The sequence below is a fragment of the Epinephelus fuscoguttatus genome, linkage group LG21 (genome assembly GCF_011397635.1).
Source record: "Epinephelus fuscoguttatus linkage group LG21, E.fuscoguttatus.final_Chr_v1".
In the NCBI taxonomy this organism is placed as follows: domain Eukaryota; kingdom Metazoa; phylum Chordata; class Actinopteri; order Perciformes; family Serranidae; genus Epinephelus; species Epinephelus fuscoguttatus.
Window position 1 is genome coordinate 18750163 of NC_064772.1, and position 23293 is coordinate 18773455.

A 23293-nucleotide genomic window follows, 5' to 3' on the forward strand; every position below is an offset into this window, starting at 1 on the left:
TTATGGCCCCACTGTGGTGAAACTAAACTTTGCAGGCGTTCACTTTTTCTCCCTCTCTCCCACGGGAAAGCTGCACCATTTCCGTTGCTGCAGCCGCACTATAATAAAGAGTGTGTTGTTTTCTCTTTTACTTCACCTCAAGTTGATCACCTGCATTCTTGTGATTCCACTTAGAAATCTGCTTTTACAGTTCTTGGAAAAACATGCACACTATATATGCACACCAGATCTATAGCGTTCCCATTTTTACATGAGCATTGAAGGGAAATAATGCGCTTAGCCTACACCGTTAGAGTTTATGCATGCATTTTCTCCCTCCCTCTGAAAAGGCCTGGCCAATGGTCCACATTCAAAAACCTCCCAGCCCCTTCTGCTCCACAGAGCCTTAAGCTTGGATGCAGTCCACCCACTGACCCACACACACACGCACACATCCATACGGCGGACACACAGCCGCAGACACACGGACAGCACACAGCAGGTTTCACAGATAAAGACTGGGACAGAGGCACTAGTGTTCCCAGGATTCTCAGTGACTCCCCCTCAGCAGGGCCTATTTCACAACCCTCCACCACCTGCATTACTTATCAGCTCCAGCAGCACTCACCTCGCCAGAGCAAGACCTTATGGAGCCACTCAGTTTCATCAGCTCTCTGACACACACTGTTGTAGACTCTTGGAGAATATAACGTAGTCTGTTTTTAGGTGTTTGAGTGGTACATTTTGAAATAACACACAATTTATCGTCAAGCCTAACATCATGCAGTTCATTTACAGTATGACAAATGCTGATTGGTATTATCTGATTTATTAACACATTTCATTCCTGAGCTGATGATTAGTAATAAGCTTATATGTTTACGTTGGTTACGCTGTTCTGGCATGCAGAGAAAAAGAGAGAGGAAGAGATACACAGTGCAGGGGGGAAGAGGAGGAACACATGATTGACTGGCTGGCAAAGTGCGGGACCTAAGCTGCTTATCACTATGAAGAGAGTCAATTGCAGCGCAATCACTTTTTAATAAACTTGTGAGAGAGCAGGCATATTGAAAGGCATATTTAAATGGAAGCCATGTGCAGGCTGAACGCACAGTTAACTCGCTGCAGCAAAGGGAACTAAAGTTGCTTTAATTTGCTTTGGACTTTGCTGCGATATCTCCAGTGCGTCTTCATATTGTCTTAAAATGAGTCCTACTCCATCTAATTATCACAAGATAAAGACAGCAGGTGCTTCCTTTGGTGTTTTATTTACTGGATGCATATGTGCTTATGTGTTTTTGTATGTATGTTGATTCCACAAGTGCATTTCTGCTGAATGTGCTTGAATTTGTTGACAGAGAAAACTTGCCAAAAGAGATATCTTATCAACAGGCACGCAGTTTGAGAGAGACCTGAGGATTGGACTTTTTCTCACTTCATGCGGTTCCTGTTGCAACACCCAGGCAACATTCTGCAGACTGCTGGACAGACTGCAGTAAAAGTCTGAATCGGCGAATCTGACCACTGTGAAATTATCATCACATGGCCAGAGTTCAGCAGAGAGATGATGGCTCCTCATGTCAGGAGAAAACTGGCAATGTAGGATTTTGACAGAGTCCCATGCAGGTACAGGCTTAAGGATCGGCCATCTCTAAAATAAAGAGGAAAAAAAGTCATGTTGCTAGTTTTATTAGGCCCACCTAGCCTTTATGGGCGAGACAATGGGTTACTAGGCACAGATATGAAAAAGGTCCCACCACCTCTCCTACATAAGAGCAAGACATGCAGATTGTGTGGTGGTTTTCCCTCTTTCTTTTTTCCCTTTTCTTTGTTTTGCATCTCTTTGGAGTTGTTATGCATCTTTTTGTGGTTTTGTTTCTCTTTGCGGTAATTTTGTGTCCTCTTTTGGTTGTTTCATGTCTCTTTGTTGTTCCTTTGCATTTCTTTGTCATTTTTTCTCTCTTTTAAGTCATTTTGTGTCCATATAAGATATAGTTGTATCTTTTTAGTTTCTTTGCATCTCTTTGTGGTCTCTTTAAGGCATATTTGTGTCTTTTTCAGTCAGTTATTTTGTATGTCTTTGTAGTAGGGTTTCTATAAGGTCATGTTATGTCCATTTAAGGTATAGTTGTGTCATTTTTGGTCATTTTATGACTCTTTATAGTTGTTTGTGTCTCTTTGTTGTTCCTTTGCATCTCTTTGTGGTCATTTTGTGTCTCTTTGTACTTCCTGTGCATCTCTTTGTCGTTTTCTTCTGTCTCTTTTAGGTCATTTTTTTGTCCATTTATGATACAGTTGTGTCTTTCTTTGGTCCCTTTGTGGCTTTTTGTGGTCATTTTGTGTCTCTTTGTAGTTCCTTTGCATCTCTTTGTGGTCATTTTGTGTCTCACTAAGGTATGTTTGTGTCTTTTTTTGGTCGTTTTGTCTCATCATAGTTATTTTTGCGTCTCTTTGTAGTTCCTGTGCATCTCTTTGTGCTCATTTAGTGTCTCTTTAAGGTATGTTTGTGTCTTTTTGTTGTTGTTTCATGGGTCTTTATAGTTCCTTTGCATCTCTTTGTGGTCTCTTTAAAGTATATTTGTGTCTTTTTTTTGTCATTTTGTCTCTTCTCAGTTGTTTTGTGTCTCTTTGTACATCCAGTGTGTCTCTTTGTCACTTTTTTCAGTCTCTTTTAGGTCATTTTGTGTCCTTTTAAGATATAGTTGTGTCTTTTTTGTTCACTTTTTGGTCATTTTGTATCTCTTTATAGTTCCTTTGCATCTCTTTGTGGTCTCTTTAAGGCATATTTGTTTCTTTTTTCAGTCATTTTGTCTCCTCGTAGTTATTTTGTATCTATTTCTAGTTCCTTTGCATCTCTTCGCCCTTTTTTTAGGGTCTCTTTAAGGTCATTTTGTGTCCATTTAAGGTATAGTTGTGTCATTTTTGGTCATTTTGTGTCTCTTTGTAGTTCCTTTGCATCTCTTGTGGTCTTTTCTGGTCTCTTCCGGGTTGTTCATTTGAATGACATTGTGCAGGTGAAGGCTGTGGGGGCCCTGACACTTTGGGCCCCTAGGCCTGGGACCGGTAAGCCCGATCAGTAATCCATCCATGCTAGCCGTAACTACTGAAGTCTGTATGCACACAACAGCCCTGCAAGAAGGTTATAATGTCCAGTTATTATTTGAGGACTTTATTCAACTTAATAATACTTTGTATTATTAAGTGGCAGTTTGGATATTTATGATTTTTTTTCTATCTCTTTTACCACTGAGGTTAGAGTAGATTTAATGTAACAACTCACTGGTCTGGTAAAAAGTATCGTTTTGAAACTTAGATATCAAATTTGCACTGGTATCAAAAATTCAAATGACACCCAGCCCTAGTCACGCTTTGTGGGCTTTGAAACAGATGAGCTACTCACACTGGAGATTTGGTGTGATTAATTAACTGTAATGAAGTATTTTCTAGCCCAGCGTGCTCTTATCTTTTGTCCAGGGAGAGTTCAGGGTGGATCTCCTCCAGAGATTCTGGTTCTCAGGAGGTTGCAGCGGTCACCCAGGACAGAATCAGATTCCCAAAAAAAAGACAAGTTTCTCTTAGTCAGGGTAGAAGAGGTAGCGTTCCTCCTCTCTGGCTCCTGGGTGGATGTCCTCCTCCCAGCTGCAGCTGTTCTCAGCATCTCTCCATCCCTCCCCCTCAGGACGCCACCAACCTCACTGTTGACCCAGAGACGGTTGTCAAGGGAGACCCACAGACATCTGAGCCGGTGGCTAGGTTGACTTACACCTACTCTGGCCATGAGTTAATGAAGTGTACACACTGCTGGGGTTTGCGGGCAAACACATGTGCGCTTACGTGCTTGAACACACACAATTGCAAACAGAGACACACTAACAAACACACCAGTTCATTAAGCAGCACTTAGTGTCTTAGTTAATAAATGACAAGGGAAATATTCTAGAGCTTTTTTCCTTGTGCAAGATTGAGGAGGCACACAAACACACTTCTTCTCTTTCACTTGCTCACACACACACACACACACAAAATTTCCCACTGATCATTGCACATCATGCCCGGTGCATCTTCAACAGCACCCCCTGGTGTGACGAAAGTACACTGCATCTCAAAAGTAGCAACAACATGTTTAGTATCGAGAAGGCAAAGCTGGATTGTTGATTCAGATTGATCTGGTGCTGATGTGTGTCAGAGAGGGGTAGCAGACAGACAGGGGGATTGTGCTGATGAGTGGAGCTGGCCAATAAACAAAGCTGTTTGTTTGAGATGTCCTCTGGCTGTCTTAGAAGAAAGTATCCCAATCAACAGGCCTGCTCTGCCAGCGGCTTCCTTCTCCACTCCCCTTAGCTTGTTTTGTACAACAGCAGGAGAAAGAAGAAGTGGAGAGGAGGGATGAGGGAGACAGAGAGAACAGAAAGCAACATGATTGATCGACAGACGCGTGAATAGTGATTTTACTCGGGATTGCAAACACTGAGTCAAACTTTATCGAAGTTGTAGTCCATTCAGGAGGAAGGGTGTTAACTCTTCACTTGAGTTAAAGATCTACAAGTCTCACCCACTCAGGATAAGCAATCCCACTTGGAGGTAAAGCAGCAGTAAAATCAATTCGCCATGCTTCACTGAGTCCAGCTACAGTACAGAGCCTTACTTGAATATGCTGCGAGTTTCCTGTGCAATACATATGTATTTAACCTTTATTTTGCAATGTGAAGCTGTCGGATTCTGTGCTTGCTCTTTTGATATCACATCCGCTCACCCCACCACCACTGCTACTATTCCCAGTGCTGACACCCACACTCACACACACACACACACACCAGACCGCATGTCTGTAACTCATATCTTTTGGCAGGCCGGCTGTCAGGTTGGCAACGCTGTCTGTTTATAAGGCTTCACCAGAGCAGAAAGTCTGGACAGGCCCCTGTATGCGACTGCACACATACACATCCTCACTGTATATATCCACACAGACACACACGTATCTTAATTGAGAGGTGCGTTGCAATCAGTGTACGTACCACAAAGCTGTGGGTGTCTACACGTCGGAGCTGAGACAGATGTTGCGGTGGTCTTAGTTAACAGGGTGGGGACCAGTGTTCATTAACAGGAGCATGGCAGCTGGGAGATGACTCATTAAGTGTAAGGGATAGAGAGGGAAGAAGAAGGAAAAGAGGAAGAGATGCAAAAATAAGAGTAGAAGAAGAAAATTTGGTCATGCACTCATGAGTCGAAAGAGTTGCAGAACTTCGGGAAAAGAATCTGACATTTGAGTTGACTTTTTTTAAGCCACTAATGAGATTTCATTTGTCAGCTTCATATGTATAATTCATATGTGGTGCTTTATTTTATGGTGTTTATTATTCCCGAAGGAGTGGACAGTTGTGTTTTTTAATGCGGAGAACTGCTGCTGAGGGGACAGTTGAGAAACAATGGTATCTGTCAACTGTGCTGTAGTTTGCAGCGTGACAGTGCCAGTGCCCGCATGGACAACACGGCTAAGACTGAATGCTCTCACAGAACACATGCACATTGTGGACTTTTGAATCAACAGTTGTTGTAAACACGCAGAGAGGAGAAGGAGGTGGTACAATAATGAGGAAAAGTCAAGGAGTGGGTATTTTTGTCTAAGAATAAAATAATAAATTTGAAACACAGGAAACAGAATTTCTGAATTATGAAAACTCAAAACAATATTGGATTTGTCAAGACCAGCTCTGATGTAAGACAGCATAAAGAGATAAAAGCCCATTCTCTAGGAATCGTGGAGTTTTGACCTGAAAGTCATGTAATCAACCTCCCAAATCAAAACAAAGCAGCACTGATCCACAGCCGGTTGCAGGGAAGGACAGGGGGGTAAAGGTCACCTCATTCACAGTGGCCCCTCTGATTGGTGGATTTCATATGTGGATAATTTTCTTTGGCAGAAAGCCTCAGGCTAAACTAAAAGTGAAATCCCTCCTACTTATGAAAGGTTTCTATTTCCCCTTTCCCTTTGTCAAGAATCACTTTCACACGAGGTGCGTTTTTCCCATTGTGTGCAAAATTTGAAAGTGTTGACATGCCTGGAAATAGTAGTTTTATGATTTGAACATGCAAAGACTGAAATAGATACCCAGATGGGAAGTCACACATTTCCTTCATGTGAGTGTTAGTGCATGAATGTGTGTGTGTGTTTGTGTATGTATTAGGTGTGAAAAATGTGGCCCAGTTGCATTGCGGGGTCATTCTGGAAATCTGGTGTCAGTTACCTGCACAAAAGGGCTTATCTGTGGGATCAGCAATCAGTGACAGGTTGGTGTAGAAAGCAGCTTCTTTTTCTGTGGGCTTTGAGCAGGTCACCTCCACAGACTCTCACACATTAGCCTTTTACTGTAGTTTGGCAGGGTCAGCATGCAGCGTTGACTGTGGGCGGAAGAGAGTAACGTGATAAGTGAAGGGCTCAGAATCAGGTGATCTTGGACTGACACAGGAAGGATGACTGAGGGGGAAACAAAGGTTCTTTAGGGCACAAGATGCAGAGGAGTGGGAAAATATGTCCACAGGTTTTATCAGTTTTTGGCCATCATTCTAGTTTTGGGTCTTAAAATGTAACCTAGATTTCACACAATTGAATGGGATTAAAATATTTCACTTTGCTAAGTTATCTCAGGATTTTTTAAATTATTATGATAAACACTTTATCTATTTTATTTTGGGACATTGTCATTATATCAGCCACACTAGTGACTCTTTGAGGCTGTACTTGAGTGCTTTTAGCCGAATGCTAACATCAGCATGCTAACATGAGGTTAGCTTAGCTTTGAAAAATTGCAAACAAGCCTCATAGTCAGTGACTATGAATCCTTAAACTGAACTGAATGAAAAGACTCAAATCAGCAAAGTGATTCATAATTTCCACCTCCACATTTCGGGGATTGCCCATGTTTCTGATGGCCCATTATCCCAAAACCCAAATAGTCTGAAAAAGTGTCTCAGTTTGTTACCCATCAGAATGGTTCTTTTTGTGTTTCCTTTGTCAGAAAGGGATTTTACCAATAGAATCGTTCCATTCTGTACCTTTTTTCTTGTTACCGCTCTGTTGAGGCACATAGCACACTGATCCCATACTAAAAGGTGGAGCAAGAAACCCTGCAGTCCAGTGACTGGTCAAGAGAGTCATCACTGTGGCTCGACAAGGACTCAATGCACGAACCTGTTGCTTTTTAATATCCCATTGATTGCAATGGAGACACCAAACAATCCATCCTGTTCTGTTGGTTCTGAAAATGTTGCCTTGCAACCCCGTTCTGTTGATGATCTGCAGTCAAGACGCTTAACAGATCTAGGGTTTAGGTACATGTCTGTATGGTTTTAAGGGTACTATACCAAAAGTGTTTGGTAGAAATACGGCTTTTATCCAACAGCCCATCATCCTGAAAACCAATTCCCATTCCTCTGAAAATACACATTCTCTCAAACAGAAGCACACGGCTAATTATTATGCAGAATAAATCATGGGACCTTGCTTTGTGCCAATTTTTTTTCTTACTTTGGGGAAGGCATGGCCCGCCCTACACTGCCTCCGATTGGCTAGTGTTCATTGGCTTTGTTGGTTGTGTTGGTTAGCTTTAAGCCAGAGGAGTAAGCTAGGTTATGGTGAGAATATCAAGTAAGTAAGTAATCAAAGGCAGAGTAGGATGGATCATGACTTTGCTATAGTAGGAAAAAACGACCGGGTGCTACAGAAGGAAGCTAGGCCTGTTGGACCTCAGGGTTGGATGTTTAACAAACTTCCCTGGTTGGCATATGTAGCATTCAGTGCAGCAGTGATATAACAAAGGTAGTGGAACTGATTGCAGACTGATTGCAGGCCATGAATCTTTCTAACTGCAGGGAGAGTGTGTATTTTTGGAGCAATGGGCCTTCCAAGCAATGGTTGTTTGTGTCCAAGATAACAGGATGTCAGAAAAATGGGTCCAATGGGACATTTTTTGGACTATTGGGGTATGGTACAATGGACCATTAGAGCAATAGCATGGCACCCACAATCCATCCAATAGTTATCAAGACATTTCGTGCAAAACCACAAATGTCAATCTCACTTTGGTGCTCAGTGAAAAGTCAGGGGATCACAAAAGTTTCATTGTCAAGGAACTATGAATGTCTGTACAAAATTTCATGGAAATCCAATATTTGTGAAGATTTCAGTCTGGACCGAAGTGATGGACCGACTAATATGGCTAGAAATCTTGTAATGGGTCATTATTGTTTCAGCCCACTGGCAGCGACAACAAGATTAAAGTCTCGGTCCAAATGACTTGTTAAACTGGATATTATTGCAGTGTATTAGAAGCTTAATTTATTCTAATCATATTTAAATAAGATCCTTTTTGTACACTAGGCTCAGTTCCACATGAACGGATCATCTGATATCCCGACTCCGATAAGTTCTACATAATAAAATACTGTCAGATACTCAACAGCGGACCAGCGCTGTTATGTGTGTTACCATTCATGGCTTCAGGGTATCGCTATGTGAGCCCTGCTTTTATTGCACACAACAGGGCTTTGTGTCTAACTGCATAGTTATGGGACAGTAATAGTAGGGGAGAGTGGGAGTGCACACAGGGATACATTCCTCCATAAATAAGTGACAACCAGAAAGTAACTGCAAACAGCAGGAGACCCCGCTCCTCATAAGACCTGGGTGCTCGTGGGCAAGTGTTTCATGTTGTCTTTCAACTGAGGGGACCATCATTTACTCAACCCTGGCAGCTGTGAAAGAGAGAGCGACATTCTTAAGCTATTGGAGCGAGGAACAATTCACTTGCAGATCCCTTGTGACACCCTGCAAGAAGGAGGTGATTTTTTTGGCCTGGAATGCTGACAGTAAAAGTGCAGCCAGGCAGGTTGTTCAGACCACAGGGCGTGATTGTTGGTTTGGAAGAACTGCTTTAATTATGACTGAGTGTTGGCAAAGGCCGACCTGTTGGTTAGTTGTGATGATGAATGTGTCATGGTCAGGACATAAGAATTTTGATCCAGAAACACTGACACTGACTCTCACGGCCGAGATGAAGACTAAAGAATTTGGAGGGCTTTAGAATTTTAGACCATATTTGACTTTCTTTGAGTTGTCTTTGGATTATGTATTGTCAAATATTAAATGTAAATGTTCAAGCAAGAGCAAAACCCTCATAACATATCAAATTTTATGTCCACCATGTGTCCAATGTCACTCCCACTGAAACACAGTAAAATATTTAAGGATAGTTATAAGTTTACCAAATGACTGGGCACAAAAATTCAACAGTAAATCATTGTTACTGGTGGCTTTGGGCTCATTTTGTTGCTGTATGTCAGTCCATACATAAAATAGGTCTTTTCAAAGAACTCTCAGTGTTTTAGAGTTTTGTGGCATAAAGACTCAGCTAAAGTTAAAAGAATACTTTGCTGAATTTCAACCAGCTTTGTATCATATTTGTGTGGGTAGTATGTGTATGTGTACATTTTTGTATGCCTGCCACCATGGATGGAAAGAGTATAGAAGCAGACTGAGAGAGACAGCGGCCTTTCTCTCTGTCCAAACTCCAATCAAACCCTAAAACTAGGCAGTGCTAATCAAATCTAAACCAAGATTCTGTGACTCCATTGCCTATTTATCGTCCTTAGCACATATTTTAGTGCACTGTTTGGCTGTAATATGAAAATGTGTGAACAGAAAGTGGGCGCAATACTGTTTCCTGTGTAACAGAGGCTGATTTTTTTTTTTTTTTTTTTTTGATCAAACCTAAAATGTTTCTAGAAACATATTTGAACTTACTGTTTAACTGTTATTCAAGATTGTTTGTAAGCAGCCGGTTGCCATATTGTTTCTGTGGGAAAAATGTCCCAGCTTGCATTAGGTCACCCACAAGCGGGAGTGTTTATTGGTCCAAATCGGTGCAGTGCATCCTGGTAGCTGTAGGTTTTCTACCTCTCAAGAGAAAGCAGATTCCACAGACATATTCCTCTGTTTTCTCTGGTCATGTAGCACCAATTTCAAAAGTATTTGCGTCTTTCTACTGCATAGACAGCCCAGTTTTATGAAAAGACCATCTGTTCAGCAGTGAAATACTTCTTAAGTTCGTAAGTTCTCGTCACTGGTTTCTACTTTTCCTGCTTGCAGCAATTACACAGGGAGAAATCTATCAGACAAGGATGCAGTGCCATTTTTACTGTGCTATAGCTTCTGCTCGCACCATCTGCTCCTATAGTCAGTGCTGAACGCAACATGTTCAAGCCTGTTCTCCTGGGGCTGTTGCATATGATTCTGGGTAACATAGGAAATCACTAATTTATGCAGGAGTACACGAGGCAACTTGAGGTAAAGTTTGTGTGCCAGAAAAGTAAATGACAACATTTCTTCCCCAAAGGAATTCAATGAACACTACTGATAACTGTGTAAAGTGTGTTAGCGTTGCATGAAGGTAACTCAGTTCCACAGTGTAATGGCATGAATCCTGTCCCATGATCTGCTAACTGTCTGCCTATTGTTGCTAAGGACCTGATGCACGTGAGTGGGCGAAAGCAGACAGAAAGTGGGCGGATGCAGACCAGTCTCCATATGTTAGACATCATCCGTCAGCTGCTGCGTTGTGTTTGTTCATGCGCTCACCCCACCACTTTCAATTACATGGCCCACAAACTAGGCCATTGATCCCCTCACGTTTTCCTGTTAAGGTTTGTCAATTTGCGCCTCCGTCTTGCACATTTAGATCAGGTCACTTACATCAGCAGCTGCACAGAAATGATCTCATGCTGACTTGCAGCCCTACCCCCCCCCGTCTTCTTTTACATAAACACACACATATCGGCGTGTACGTTCTGACGTGTTTGCACAATATATGAAGCCGGCGAGCATGTTTGCTTACTGTCAGGCAAACAGAACAATGTTGCTTTTAATAAACCACCGAGTACGAACAAGCACAAAGACTGGGGTGTCTCCTGTGAGGTCCCTAATTGGAAACAACACTGCCTGCAGGACACAAGCTTGTCTTAGTGTGTCGTGTTGATCAGATAACTCGATCACATATTAGCTGGCTGCCGTGCGCTGAGAGCAGTTTGGATGTGGCTCAGAAGTAGGTTATGACACATTTGGATGCGTGCTAGTGTCTGGTGGGCCCCACAGCGGGGATAGAGAGTTAAACAAGAGACAGCTTGCAGACAAAGTCCTGATAAAGAACAGACTGTGCTTATATGGTGGGTATATATATATAAATATATCTATATGTGAGTGTGTCAGAGAGTTTGAATGACACCTGTTAGTCTCAGGGTCCACTTTTAAGAGGAGAGAATGTGTTTCTTGTCAGTTTCTTCCTTTGAAATGGTCTATAGTCTCTCTGTCTGTCTGTCTCAAACACATTTACATTCAAGCTATGACCACTCCATGGTAGCAGAAGAGCTTTTAGCCTGAGGGCGAGGGGCTAGTTGCTCTGTGTCCTGGAATGCGGTTGACTTTCTAAATCCCCCACCAGTCTATCCTGGGGCTGCGGGGCAGGGCCTATCTCAAGCCCCCTTTTCCACGTGAGCTACGTCTGGAATCTCTAAGCAAGCAGTTAGCTGATTCTCCGGGCTTCGCTCTTTCCAGCGTCACTGTGTGTGTGTTGATCCCAAAGTGCAATGGAAGAGGAAATAGCAGATGAAGACAAAGATTGCTCACTTGGGGAAGGTAATGAGCTTTCTGACATGCCACCCGCGAATGACTACCGATCTTTTGGAGGTTTGAATCTGTTCTGTCTGCTGAGTGTAATTTGGTTAGCAGTGGGGAAACTGTTTGGGAGTTAAAAATAGGATTGGAAGTACATGAGACTACTGCGTCTCTGAACTTGAGCAGGGTGGGGGTTTGGACTGATGGTGCTGGTGACGAGGGCTTGATTGTGACGCACCACCACTCAGTATTTCTCAAAAATTAGGCCTGCTGATTGAGGCAGCTTTGTGTTTTCTTCCAAAGATCTGTGGATGAAAATGAAAAAATAGTAGACTGGAAGACTGAAAGGAGGAACTTAGTGGAAGGAAATATCATGGCACAGGACAACAAAAAGAAGTTGAATGATTGCAGCTACTAAGCACGAGTTTTTCCCAAGTTGTTGCGCTAGTTAAATCTACCCCCGTCTCAGTCCTAACATGTCTTTGAGAAGCAAACAAGAAATTCCTTTTTCATCCATGGCTCACAGCATGCTTTCAAGCTTTCAAGGACGAAAAGAAAAGCCATATTAAACCACCCACAAAATAGTCACTTGAAATATCCATCTTCAGCTGTTGAAGAGCTGAACTCCGTAAGAGGTCCTTTATTTTCCGCCATTACCCTCTGAAAGGTACACATTATAGCTCCACCTGCCAGTCTAGAAAACAAGGCAGCAGATCAGCTCGCTTTATTGCTTCTTTCCCCTCTGTTTTCACACTCCAGAAGCTCTCTTCCTTTGCTGCCATCCATGTTCTCTCCTTTATTCCCCTCTTCTCGTCTCTTCTCTTGCAGAATCTCATGGGATAGCTTTCAAAGTGATGGATTATTTCTGTATTCCCGAGGCTCTGATTGATTTAAAACAAGATAACAGTGCAAAGATGTTTATGTGCCTAAGGAGGTTGTATTTATTTTATCTCCATTCTGCCCTAAAATCAAATATTCCTCTTCAACACCACTTTTTTTGTTTTAGAAAGTACTCTCACATGTGATAGAAGGGAAACAATTGCCGATTGCAGCATAAGTAATGCTGAGGCTTTCTTTAAAATTGGGCGTTTAGTCAGAAACATGCTTCATATCATGTTTCTGTAGATGTAAACGAGACATCCATTGCGTTGAGTGGAGAACAGCTGTGTCACATAGTCATCAAAAATAAATAAAGACATTTCCACTCAATATTTCTGAGTTAAAATGTCACCATTCAGTTAAGCTTATTGCATCTAGCAGTTTCTGCTCAATCTCAAAATTTTGCAAGGCTCTGGCTGAATAAACAGATGCTCTGGAAATCATTTCCGAGTTTCTCCATTTCTGTCTCCTAACATTAATGGATTTCCTTGGCTTTTTTATTAAGGAAAGAAGCCTGAACAGCTGTTTAAATTCTGCGTTTTCATCACCAATATTCTGTCTGTCACATAAAATTGTGGATTTATTGCTGAAATGTAAAACAGCATGAATATATAATGAACTGGGCCGACAATGTTTATTTCAGCGTAGTGTCTGGAGAGAATATTAACAACCTTTTGCGTATGAAGTCACTTTTCTCTTTCTTCACTCTCTCACATGGAACATGTTATAGTACAAGAAAAGAGTTTGCAGTCGTAATTAGTTCCATATAGGTCTCAGGTGGTTGAATTTGAACTGACATGCCCTCTTCATGACTTACAGAAGAACAACATACACATATGCAGTTGCGGTTCATGTCAAAACATCAGCACAGCACATTTGTTTTGACCCCCTGTCTCTGTGTCCTCTGTGTCCCCTCAGAGCAAACCAAAAGCAACCTGAAGGTAACCTCCCCAGAGGACGCCCAGCACGTAACCCGCAGACAGGCCTCCCCAAATGGGACGGCCCCTTCAAGAGGGGACGCCAAAGGCAGCCGCACTGTCCCTCGAAGACACACGTTAGGGGGAGCCCGCAGCTCCCGGGAGATCCTGGCTATGCAGCCATCAGACATGGACAAGAAGAGGGAGGCCTTCCTGGAGCATCTGAAGCAGAAATACCCCCATCACGCCTCAGCGATCATGGGTCACCAGGAAAGGCTGCGTGAGCAGGTCAGTGGGTTGAGAGAGGCCCGGGTGTGCAGTGTTATTGTCTTGGCGCACATTGTTAAGATGATTTGAATTATAAATATGTTGACTGGTTTCTTTCACTGAAGAGTGCACAGTAAAGTCATTATTAAGCTGCACAATTCAGTATATTAAAAATGAATCAAATGACAAAGTGTAACGTGAAAGGTGTTGCTCTGACAAACCCATTAGCTAACTCTGCTTTTTGCCTAAGCTCCAAGGAGAACTTTGGCATCCTTCAGCGCTTTGTTTTTATTTTCTGGTCTGCCATTCACCTTGTTTCCAGCAGGGGGCAACTTCTTTAAGTTTAAAAGGTCTCATAAACCTTTTTTTTTTTTAAAAAGCTGTACGTCACTGCCCAGCACCAAACATTTGAGAAACGAAAGCTACATCCACTCTGTTTTTGTCTGAAAACACATAAGCGCATACTCTGGTCTTCTGGAACCCCAGAAATGGTGACCTTTTAAATTGCTGCTCAACCTGTTTTAGTTCAAGAAACTCCAGGGTTGCGTTTTAGTCTGGATGGGCGGAAACTTATACTTTTGAAAACGATGACGTAAATACCCATGTTGTAGCTAGGCCTTCATACTTTGTGATTTCATCCTTCTTGTGTGGGTAACCTTTTCACATTGCCATGGCTTCCTCCGGTGATGGATAATGCTCCCTTTACTCCTCTAATATATCACCATATTTGCTTTGCAATGCCTCTTGATCTGTTTTCCGCTGCCTTGATTGCCTTATACATTTGTCATTTTCAGTAACAGTTCCACCCTATCGTTGATCCAAGCAAAGAAATCTCTGGTCTTACTTTTTGCCATCTCTGTAGTATTTTCTGTAACTAAGCAAAGCAGACAATCTGCCTCCTGTTTGCACTGGCACGGCTGTGGCCAGTGTATGTGAATCATCATGTGATAGGTCATGTTTTCAGAGTTTTTTTCAGGCATGTCAGTGTGGACGGAGATTGTTTCTGAAATGGTGCTGAAACACTTGCGTGACTGGAAATTGTTTTATTTTAATATATTGTTTTAAAATGAAAACATTGCAAAGTTAGCAGCTGGCTTGTGAACACTGTACACACCAGAAATACGCTCCAGATAAATGCTAATGTTGCTCCATGTCCACCGGTTGTATGAATAGGCAGCTAAAACATTTTCCATGTAAACCCCATAAAGTGATGTCAGAGGTTTCTTAGTTTATTTCTCTGCCTCAGAGTGGCAAAAAATGTCTATTAATACAATTCTAATATCAATTTAAGACCTCATGAAACAGCTATATTTACTATTATTTAATATTTTTAGTTTAATCTTATACAACATCTGGCAATTCAAATAAGCCACATGTCTGAACTGATTAGTTTGACATTATGGTAAATATGCTACTCAAGTTTGATGGGTAAATTGTCGTTGATACTCTTCAGTTTTTATCTGGGTTAGATATGACATGACTTAGTCAGATTTTCCATTTACTGGTACTTTGATTTTGTTATCTTAATGGACAAAGCCAAGCTATCTGTTTCCCCCTGTTTCCAGTCTTTGTGCTCAGCTAACCACTTCATACATATTTACCAATCACTCACGAGCGAGGTATCAATCTCACTGTCAAGCCAATGCTCGTATTTTCCCAAAAAATGTGAAACTACTGGTAGAGTGGGAAGAGAGTACAAATTACAAGATAAATAATGCGGTTTATGTACTGACAGAATCACACGTGAACTTCTCAGTGCCTTTGCCCTCTCTTATATGGTCACATTGGAGGTTTTGTTATTTTCCTCTGCAGACTGAGGAAACAGTGCTACTGCAAAACTATTTCCTCCACTCTTTTTGCCGCAGGTTAAATGCGAAGTCTATCCTATAAATCTGCCTGTCACGTTTCCCTCCCACAGCTGCTGTGAAACAGTAATATGGTGTTTTTGAGAGGAAAACATGCGAACCACACATTATTTGGATTGTCTGCACACCCTAAAACCTGTTTTGATCAGCGTAATTGGACTTGCTTATAGTTTCAGGCTGCTTTGTGTATTCTAGAGTGCAGAATGATGTTTAAAGAGTACATGTCTTTCATTGATTATAAAGTCTCCTCATGCTTTTTGAAGTCAAGGAAGTTGCTGGGGGAGGGCGACGCAGGGGAGTCAGTACAGAGAACATTTGGCTCACCTGGTCATTGTCTGTCTGTTTGCTCTGGGTCAGAGGAGGCAAAAGGGAGGGGCAAGCTGACTTTGTAGCCAAAACAATCAAGGTAATGGTGAGACTGGCAGCAAGCCACGGGGGAGCTCCAGGCAGTGGTACGGAGCATTGTGCAAGAGGGATTTGGTGTGCTGTTTTCAGAGCAGCCCACGCAGCGTGCACACATGCAAAGTAAACCCTTTTCATAAGGTGATCATGGACTCTGAATTTGCATAGGAAATATAAGTCAGCAGAGATGATGGTGTGTGTTACTCCAAGCCTATCAACATGTGTGTGTGTGTGTGTGTGTGTGTGTGTGTGTGTGTGTTTGGGGATGCTTTTGGCATTGTTTTATCCATGAAGTCATCAGCAGTTTATCTAGCTGTGAAAAATCTGTGTGCATCTGCTGTTGTTATCGAGTGCGCAGGGAAATGGAGGAGACTTTGTTGTGAGACTGAGGTAGTCAGACAGGTAAGTTCAGCTCCGGACTGGGGTGGAGTCAGAGTTGCCATAGTGACTCATGATGTCACCGCTGGAGGGGCTCAGTTTACGTGTAGGTGCCTGCTGGAGCGAACTGGCTGGGTGTGAGAGAGCTGTGTGTGAGTGCAGGAGCGCAGCTCTGCAGGAACAGGCGATGGATTTGAAGATTTTCTGGAGGCATGGCTCCGCGGAGGAATAGAAATCAACTTTTCATACAGACGGAATAAACTTGTCACATCGGCACCCGGGCAGAAGCAACAGAGGTAGGATACTATCGGATCATTTGCTGTTCTTCCAAGGCAGCCAGTGCGCTTCTCAGACACTCACCTCAGCTCTGCTTGCCATTGTGAGGGCTCTCGCACCAAAATGCATGCATTATTGCGCTTTTACGCATAGTGTATCTCGCCCACGAGTGTGTGTGCTGCAGCAGAGTGCACACCAGCGGGCTGTCAGGTGCTGCAAACTTCTAAGAGGCGAATGCAAAACTTGGCACGAGTTTTATCGGGGGAGAAAAAAACGGCTGAAGAAGTCTTTGAGCGCGTCTGATGCCTTCACTTCACCGATTATAAGATAGATGGGCGCTGTGAGGGTGTCAGCAGTAAATCATCCATAGGGTGCAATCCCCTACCTGCAGCTCCCCTTCATCTTAAGGAGATGGCAATTACGCAGCCATAATTGCAAAACAAATGATGCACGGAAGTTAAGGGTTATATGGTAACAATCTTGCAAGATATCAATGGTGGTTGGAGACAGTATAGACCAGTAAAACTGATGCTGAGATGCTGCTACTGCACGATTTTGCAATGGCGTCATGTTAGAATTTAATATTTTCTAAAACCAAATTTGAGCAATTTGATATCCAGAATGGCTTTTACAGTCTACATCTCTCAAATGGAACCTGTAGTGGATACTGCCATGGCTTCACTTCATCATAACTTAATGGCTCCTGTTGAATTTTCAGTTTTTCTGTTGCATTGTCTCGTAATTGGCATGCAGTGAATATATTTTATTGCCTCATTTCAACGGACTTTGGAGGGTTGCTTTTCTCCTGGGATTAGATTCCATTATATTGCCTTTGATGTGTTTAGGGTTGCTGGATTTTTTCAGTGTGTGCACGAATAGAAAGACTTTTTTCTTATGCTTGTGTGTGAATTTGTATTGAAAATGATGTTTTGGGTCATTCTGGGGTCATAGACAATTTCATTTGGAACTTCCTGTCCTTATTAGCAGGGGATCATCCGACAGTGCTTTCTCATTGGTAGAGTTACTGTAAAAAAAAATAATCTCAAGTTTATGTAGTAAAACTCTTTGAAGTGGCTCCCTCAGCTGCTGAAATACTGAAGTAAGACGAGAGAGATAAAAATGATCTCCTGGGTGGGTTGTCAGTTTTTAAGACACTTTTGAATTGATTTTGGAGTGAAGCTCTTCATATGTTATTCAGGCATTGGAAGTGAGATTTGAGCGGTGATGGCTCTTGAATTTATCATGTCAGGGAAGAAGATACAAGATGCTGTCACAAAGCAGACCGGTTTGAGCGTGATTTTCTGGCACATGAACATAGTGCTGATAAATGAAAGAAGATGATTGAGGGCCGCGTTTGACGTAATCTAATTTAGGATGTCAGGAGGGATGCAATCACTCACTGCTAATACAAAGAGCAGAAAATTAAATGAAACAAAATAAAAATGACAAGCTTTTGGAAGCGTTTGTCATTTGGTGTCCTGGGGAGGTTTAATTATGCCGCTTCAAGCAAGAAAACAAGTCAAGTCGAGGATGACTTGTTATAGTTCCCACGCGGACACAAAGTGCCGACCATACAGGAAAGACAACATCAGTGGCAACAATGCATGCTTCAGAGGTGAGAAAGAAATGTCCCCGGAGGTTTCAATTACAAAGGTGGAGATTTATCAAGGTCAAGCGGAGGTTGGGAAAATGATATCGCTTCAGTCTGAAAAGTGGATGACCCCACTCCACCCAGCATGACTGCACACACATACACACTGACTGACTCAGCCTTATATAAGGTACCCCTCAGTTCCTCCCTCGTCTCCTTCTGTGATCCTTAAACCCTCAACAAAAGCGAGTGGTTTAATTTCCTCCTCTCCTCATCAGGCCTGCAAAGACCTGGATCCCACCCAAGGGAGATGAGATAATATCCCACTGGCCTGACCGCCACCCATCCTCTCACCCCTCTCTGTCTCTCTCTGCCCAGGGGCTTTGACGAGCACAAACTGAGCCGCTTGGCCGATCACAGACACACACACACACACACACACACACACACACACACTGAATTCCCTCCTTCCGCCCCTGTGTCAGTGTCTGTGTGTGATGAGCTGTGACTCGCTAGGCCCCTGGTTTCTCTGCAGAGTGGAGCGGCCATGTTCGGACAGCTGTCTGCAGCTGTGGGCTGAGACAGACAGACAGACAGACAGACAGGTCTGTCACCCCCAAGCTGTGATAATCCCTTGGTTGATGAGAGCACAGATTATGGTAACAGTGTGAGTGTCAAAATGTGTAAACTGTTTTCCAGAGCAATTTTTGACAGGTGATCATAGTTTATGTGGCGTACAGCGAGTGGTTTAGTGTGTGCGTGGGCTGCTTTGGAAAAAGGTGATGTCAGGTACTTCAATGCACCAATCAGAATTGAACAATAGGAGAACCAGGTTCTGATGACAGCCTCTCTGCTTCTGGTGCCAGGAAGATAATCAGATAAGCTGAGATTTTGTTTTTTAAAAATTAATTTACAAGTAAGGATGGGTGGGACAGTTTTCAATGTACCACAATTCAGTGTCTTGTAATTCATTATTGATAAAGTAGCACCGGCATCCCTTTGTGTTCTGTACTTAACAATGGGTGTTTCTTGTGTTTGCTTCAGATATGTTCACTAAATGTGACTATGGCAATGTTCCGAATTTGATACGAGTCATGTAAACAACATGTTTAGTTTGGATATTCCAAATTATGCCTTATTCCGAATGTAATTGAGATATGTAGGATATTCTGACGTTATTTGGGTTTTGGGAGCATTCTTTGGACATGTATACAGCACATTTGGAACATGCATCTCAATTGGGTTTTTTACCGCAGTTTGTGAAACATAGCCTCTTACCTGTTTACAGTCAGCTCTGCATTGTCATGGAAACATTGTGCACAAACCAACTAGTCAACAGTTTTTAAGGCTGTGGGGTAGAGGTGCATGCATAAAAGAAATGCCCACATTTCTCTCTGAAAGGAAGAACACACACTGATTTATAATCATTGTGAAAGACTTGTATATCAACAGGTTTTTGGATATGCACAAATATCTCAACCTTTTTAAGAAGGTGACTGAAGGAGTAAAAGAGGGAGGCTGAGTTTGCGAGGTCGAACTAATCCGCCACGGGCACTCCCAGTAACAGCCGTGTTTGACAGGTGTCAGTGGTAGGATTTGCTTCTTTACATCAATTAGGATCTTTTAAAGTTTTCCACCTGTGGCGGATTTGTTCGACTGTACATACATAGCTTCCCTCTTTTATTCCTTCAACCACCTTCTTGAAAAGGTCAATGTTGTGATATTTGCACATATCCAAAAACCTGTTGATACACAAGTAAAACTTTTAAAAAAATCCTGAAATGATACACATGTTGAACATGTTGCTGGTCATGTGTCCTAAAGAGCCAAGATGTCATTTAATGCATTGTATAAATACAACAAGTGTTTGTGCGGCACATGCAAAAAAACAAAAAAAAAAACATTTGTGCCCATTTTGGTTGTTTTTTTTCTTTGGAAGACTTGGCGTCTTAGGAGTAGGTTTTTGTCTCCATTTACACATGATCTATCATGGGTAACTGTCATGTAATACATCATGTGTTGTTTGTGTTGGCAACGTACCATGGGAACGTACTATCAAATACTGTATTGTGTAAAGTTATGATTTCTTAATCCATCAAAGTCAAACTTTACCAACACGTTGGACTAATACAACTTGTTTGATGTTAAAAGGCAGTTAGCGCTATAGCTTTTTATTGTCACAAAATAAAAAAAGGTAGAGGGGAAAGGAGAAAATGATTATAAAATATATGCTTTTCTTTAATCAATTTATATTTAGACTTAAAAAACTTTTAATGGGAACACAAAAGTGAGAGAAGCCTTTAAAAAGGATCACACAAGAAGAGATCCCTTTCCGGGACAAGTAGTTGGGCAGCAAGTCAAAAGCAGATCCGTGATATAAATTAATCATGCTGCATTTAGTAACAACATCAATGAGATGGCAGGGTGCACACGATCTGCACCCTGCCACTAATTCATGTTGAACAAAGCCATGTAAATACTGCTCATTTGTCATTATGCACAGTAAATGTACTGTAAACTCTCCCTCTGAGTCTTCCTGGGGCATTGCAACATTTGGCCGGTCCCCCACATACTTCTCTCTGTGGGCTCCTGGCCACGCTACACTCTTGCTCCTCAGAACCAAGGTCGGCTAGATAACGCAGGCTCCGAGCATGCATTACCTCCCTGCAAGAGATCTGACCATGATCAAAGAAACAAAGAACAGGGAGGGAGTTTTGGGGGGAGTGTTGTTCCTGTTTTTAACCAAACTGCACAAATTCGAAGAATCATTCATTGTCTTCACTCCTGGCACAGTATTTGCAGAGTATCATGAGAGCTGACAGAGATGAACTGGTAAGCACAGATACAGATTATTGCACGGTGAAACATTTATGCCCATGTGATATCTTCACAAAACACCTCTTTGTCGTTGCCTCTGTTGCACCTGGTGCCTGAAATCACACAATCAGACACTGTTTGCAGCAGGTCGGCTGCAAAACATCTGCTTTTAATCATCGGACCTCGTCCACTGACCATCAGGAGCTGGACTGTTTAGCTGGGTTGTTTTTAATAGCATGCACCACCTCTGCATGAAGTGACACTTTGAGAGCTGCTGTGAGTTACACAACCAAGAATCACAAGGTTAATGACGGGCATGCGTTGACCTGCCAGTTAATAGGGGTGATGTGGCGAGGGTTTGAGTTTTAGGGGTGCAGCTCCCCAACCGAGAGGACAAGTGGTCCGTGCAGTGGCGCCAAGGCTGTGTGTAATCCCGGGTGTCGTGGGGGAGGGTTAAGCCGCTCTGACAGAAGGCCCTGATGGACCTGCTTCTGATCACTGCTGATAATGAGTCAAGCCAGACAAAATTTTACACACAAGCGCAACACCAGCGTGTTAATCAGACCAGCTAATCAGGTCTGAGCTCTTCTCAGTGTACTGTTCAGCTGCACAACAGAGCTGTGTTAGCCCAGGCTTTGGTAAACAACAGAAGTCGGCAATGCCTTCGGTTATTTTGTCGCTCCTCTGGTTTAACGGGCGGGTAGTCGTTACGAGGATCTTAAAAAGTTCAGATTTTCTTGACAGAGTTGCAGAGAATGGAGGTTAAACATCTGGGACCTCTTTAACCTCACTCCCTTACATTCCTTTGGGAACAATTAAGACCATTTGTCAATACAGCACTTGCAGCCCGAGGAGCATTCCTTGACTTATTTTATCAGCTTGGCTGTTGTCCCACAAAACTGGTGATCAGCTAAACTGTAGTAATACAGAGAAGCCAAACAGGTAATGCTGTTTAAGGATAATTGTAATACACGATAATATCGTTTGCCAAGGAGGTTTGTTTGGTTACTACTACTACTACTGGCTAGATTTTCATGACACTTGGTGGAAGGGTGTAGCAAAGGCCAAGGGAAAAACCCTTAAATTCATGATGCAAAACTTATTTTTCATTTGCAAGAGTGGCCATTTTGCCTCAGCGAAATAAATGCCACGCATTGAAAAATCCAGTGGATGGTAGTAAAGTTCAGTGGTGACAAAACAAAACCAGTTGTAGAAATACAAATGTCACCTATTACAAACCACATTCGCAGGTGCTAGGAATCCTCTGGGCAAACCCTACACACGTGGCTGCTCAAACTTTATACGGCCAGCATTTGTTATGGAGCACTCGGGGACAGTGGTTTAATGGGAGAACAGGTACAAGTGTAACACCGTCACAATTGTGACAATGCTTTTTTCTCAAGCTAAGGTGTGGCTATGGAAATGTAAATACAAACATAGCATGCAACTAATTATACTCTCAGTCATATCCAAATTTGATTGCAGTAAATACCACTAGACATATGAAGGTAAAATGTTTGGTCTTTGCGCTTCATGAGAAAAATCAATGAGATCGTCGGCTAATATACGCACAGCTGAGATACTGAGGCTTCAAATCTAGACATATACTGTATAGTTGTTGCACTTGCAGATTTGCGTATAAGACTTGACTTTCTTGTTTGAGGTCTGCGGTCTCCAAGTGTCCTTCTAGTACTTAAAGCAGCATTAATTGATTAACAGCATTTTCTTACCCAATTTTTGCTGGTTAAGACAGCTTGAAGACTAGAAGCACAATATGTATCTCTAGCGCTCATGTATGCATGGTCAGATTTGCACATCCATGTGCTTTGATGTAGAATTTCAGCCAAAAGGACCCCTCTAACAACAGTGTTTTTTTAGTGGCTGTTGTTGCTAATGCAGAGCTAATATGTAGCACCACGCAGGCATCCTGTAGTCGTAGAAGAAAAACACAGCTGAGGTTTTAATCTATTCGTAAAATGATGCACTGTATATGCAGATTGCTGACTCACGACAGATTAGCTTCACTGTCAGTTAATAAAAAGTGTACAAGCTCTCCACCCTCAAATGTCACATCTTTCCCAGATGTATTTACCTGTTCGGTTGGTGACTTATGTTTGTTTGGTACTTAAAGGACACACTAGGCTACAGGCATCTTGGCATCCATTCCATTCTTTTGTCAGCAAGATGATGCCAGTCATTAGACTACACTAAGGAACTAATTGACTTTGATGAGTAGCTAAGCTAATGGACAAAATAT

At 42.3% G+C, this 23293-nt stretch overlaps 1 protein-coding gene across 6 annotated transcripts in view; it reads left to right on the top strand.

Annotated features, from left to right (window-relative positions):
• The window catches only part of si:ch211-285f17.1 (sickle tail protein homolog), a 113903-nt gene that overhangs the window by 45697 nt on the left and 44913 nt on the right, over positions 1-23293 (top strand). For 3 of the 6 annotated variants that reach the window (XM_049564588.1, XM_049564589.1, XM_049564591.1), the window contains exon 2: positions 13442-13728. In XM_049564588.1, the coding sequence (XP_049420545.1) occupies positions 13442-13728 (287 nt within the window). Of the gene's footprint in view, positions 1-11534; positions 11666-13441; positions 13729-16319; positions 16649-23293 lie in introns of those variants that run through there. The other 3 variants (XM_049564590.1, XM_049564594.1, XM_049564593.1) reach the window with 3 other exon arrangements.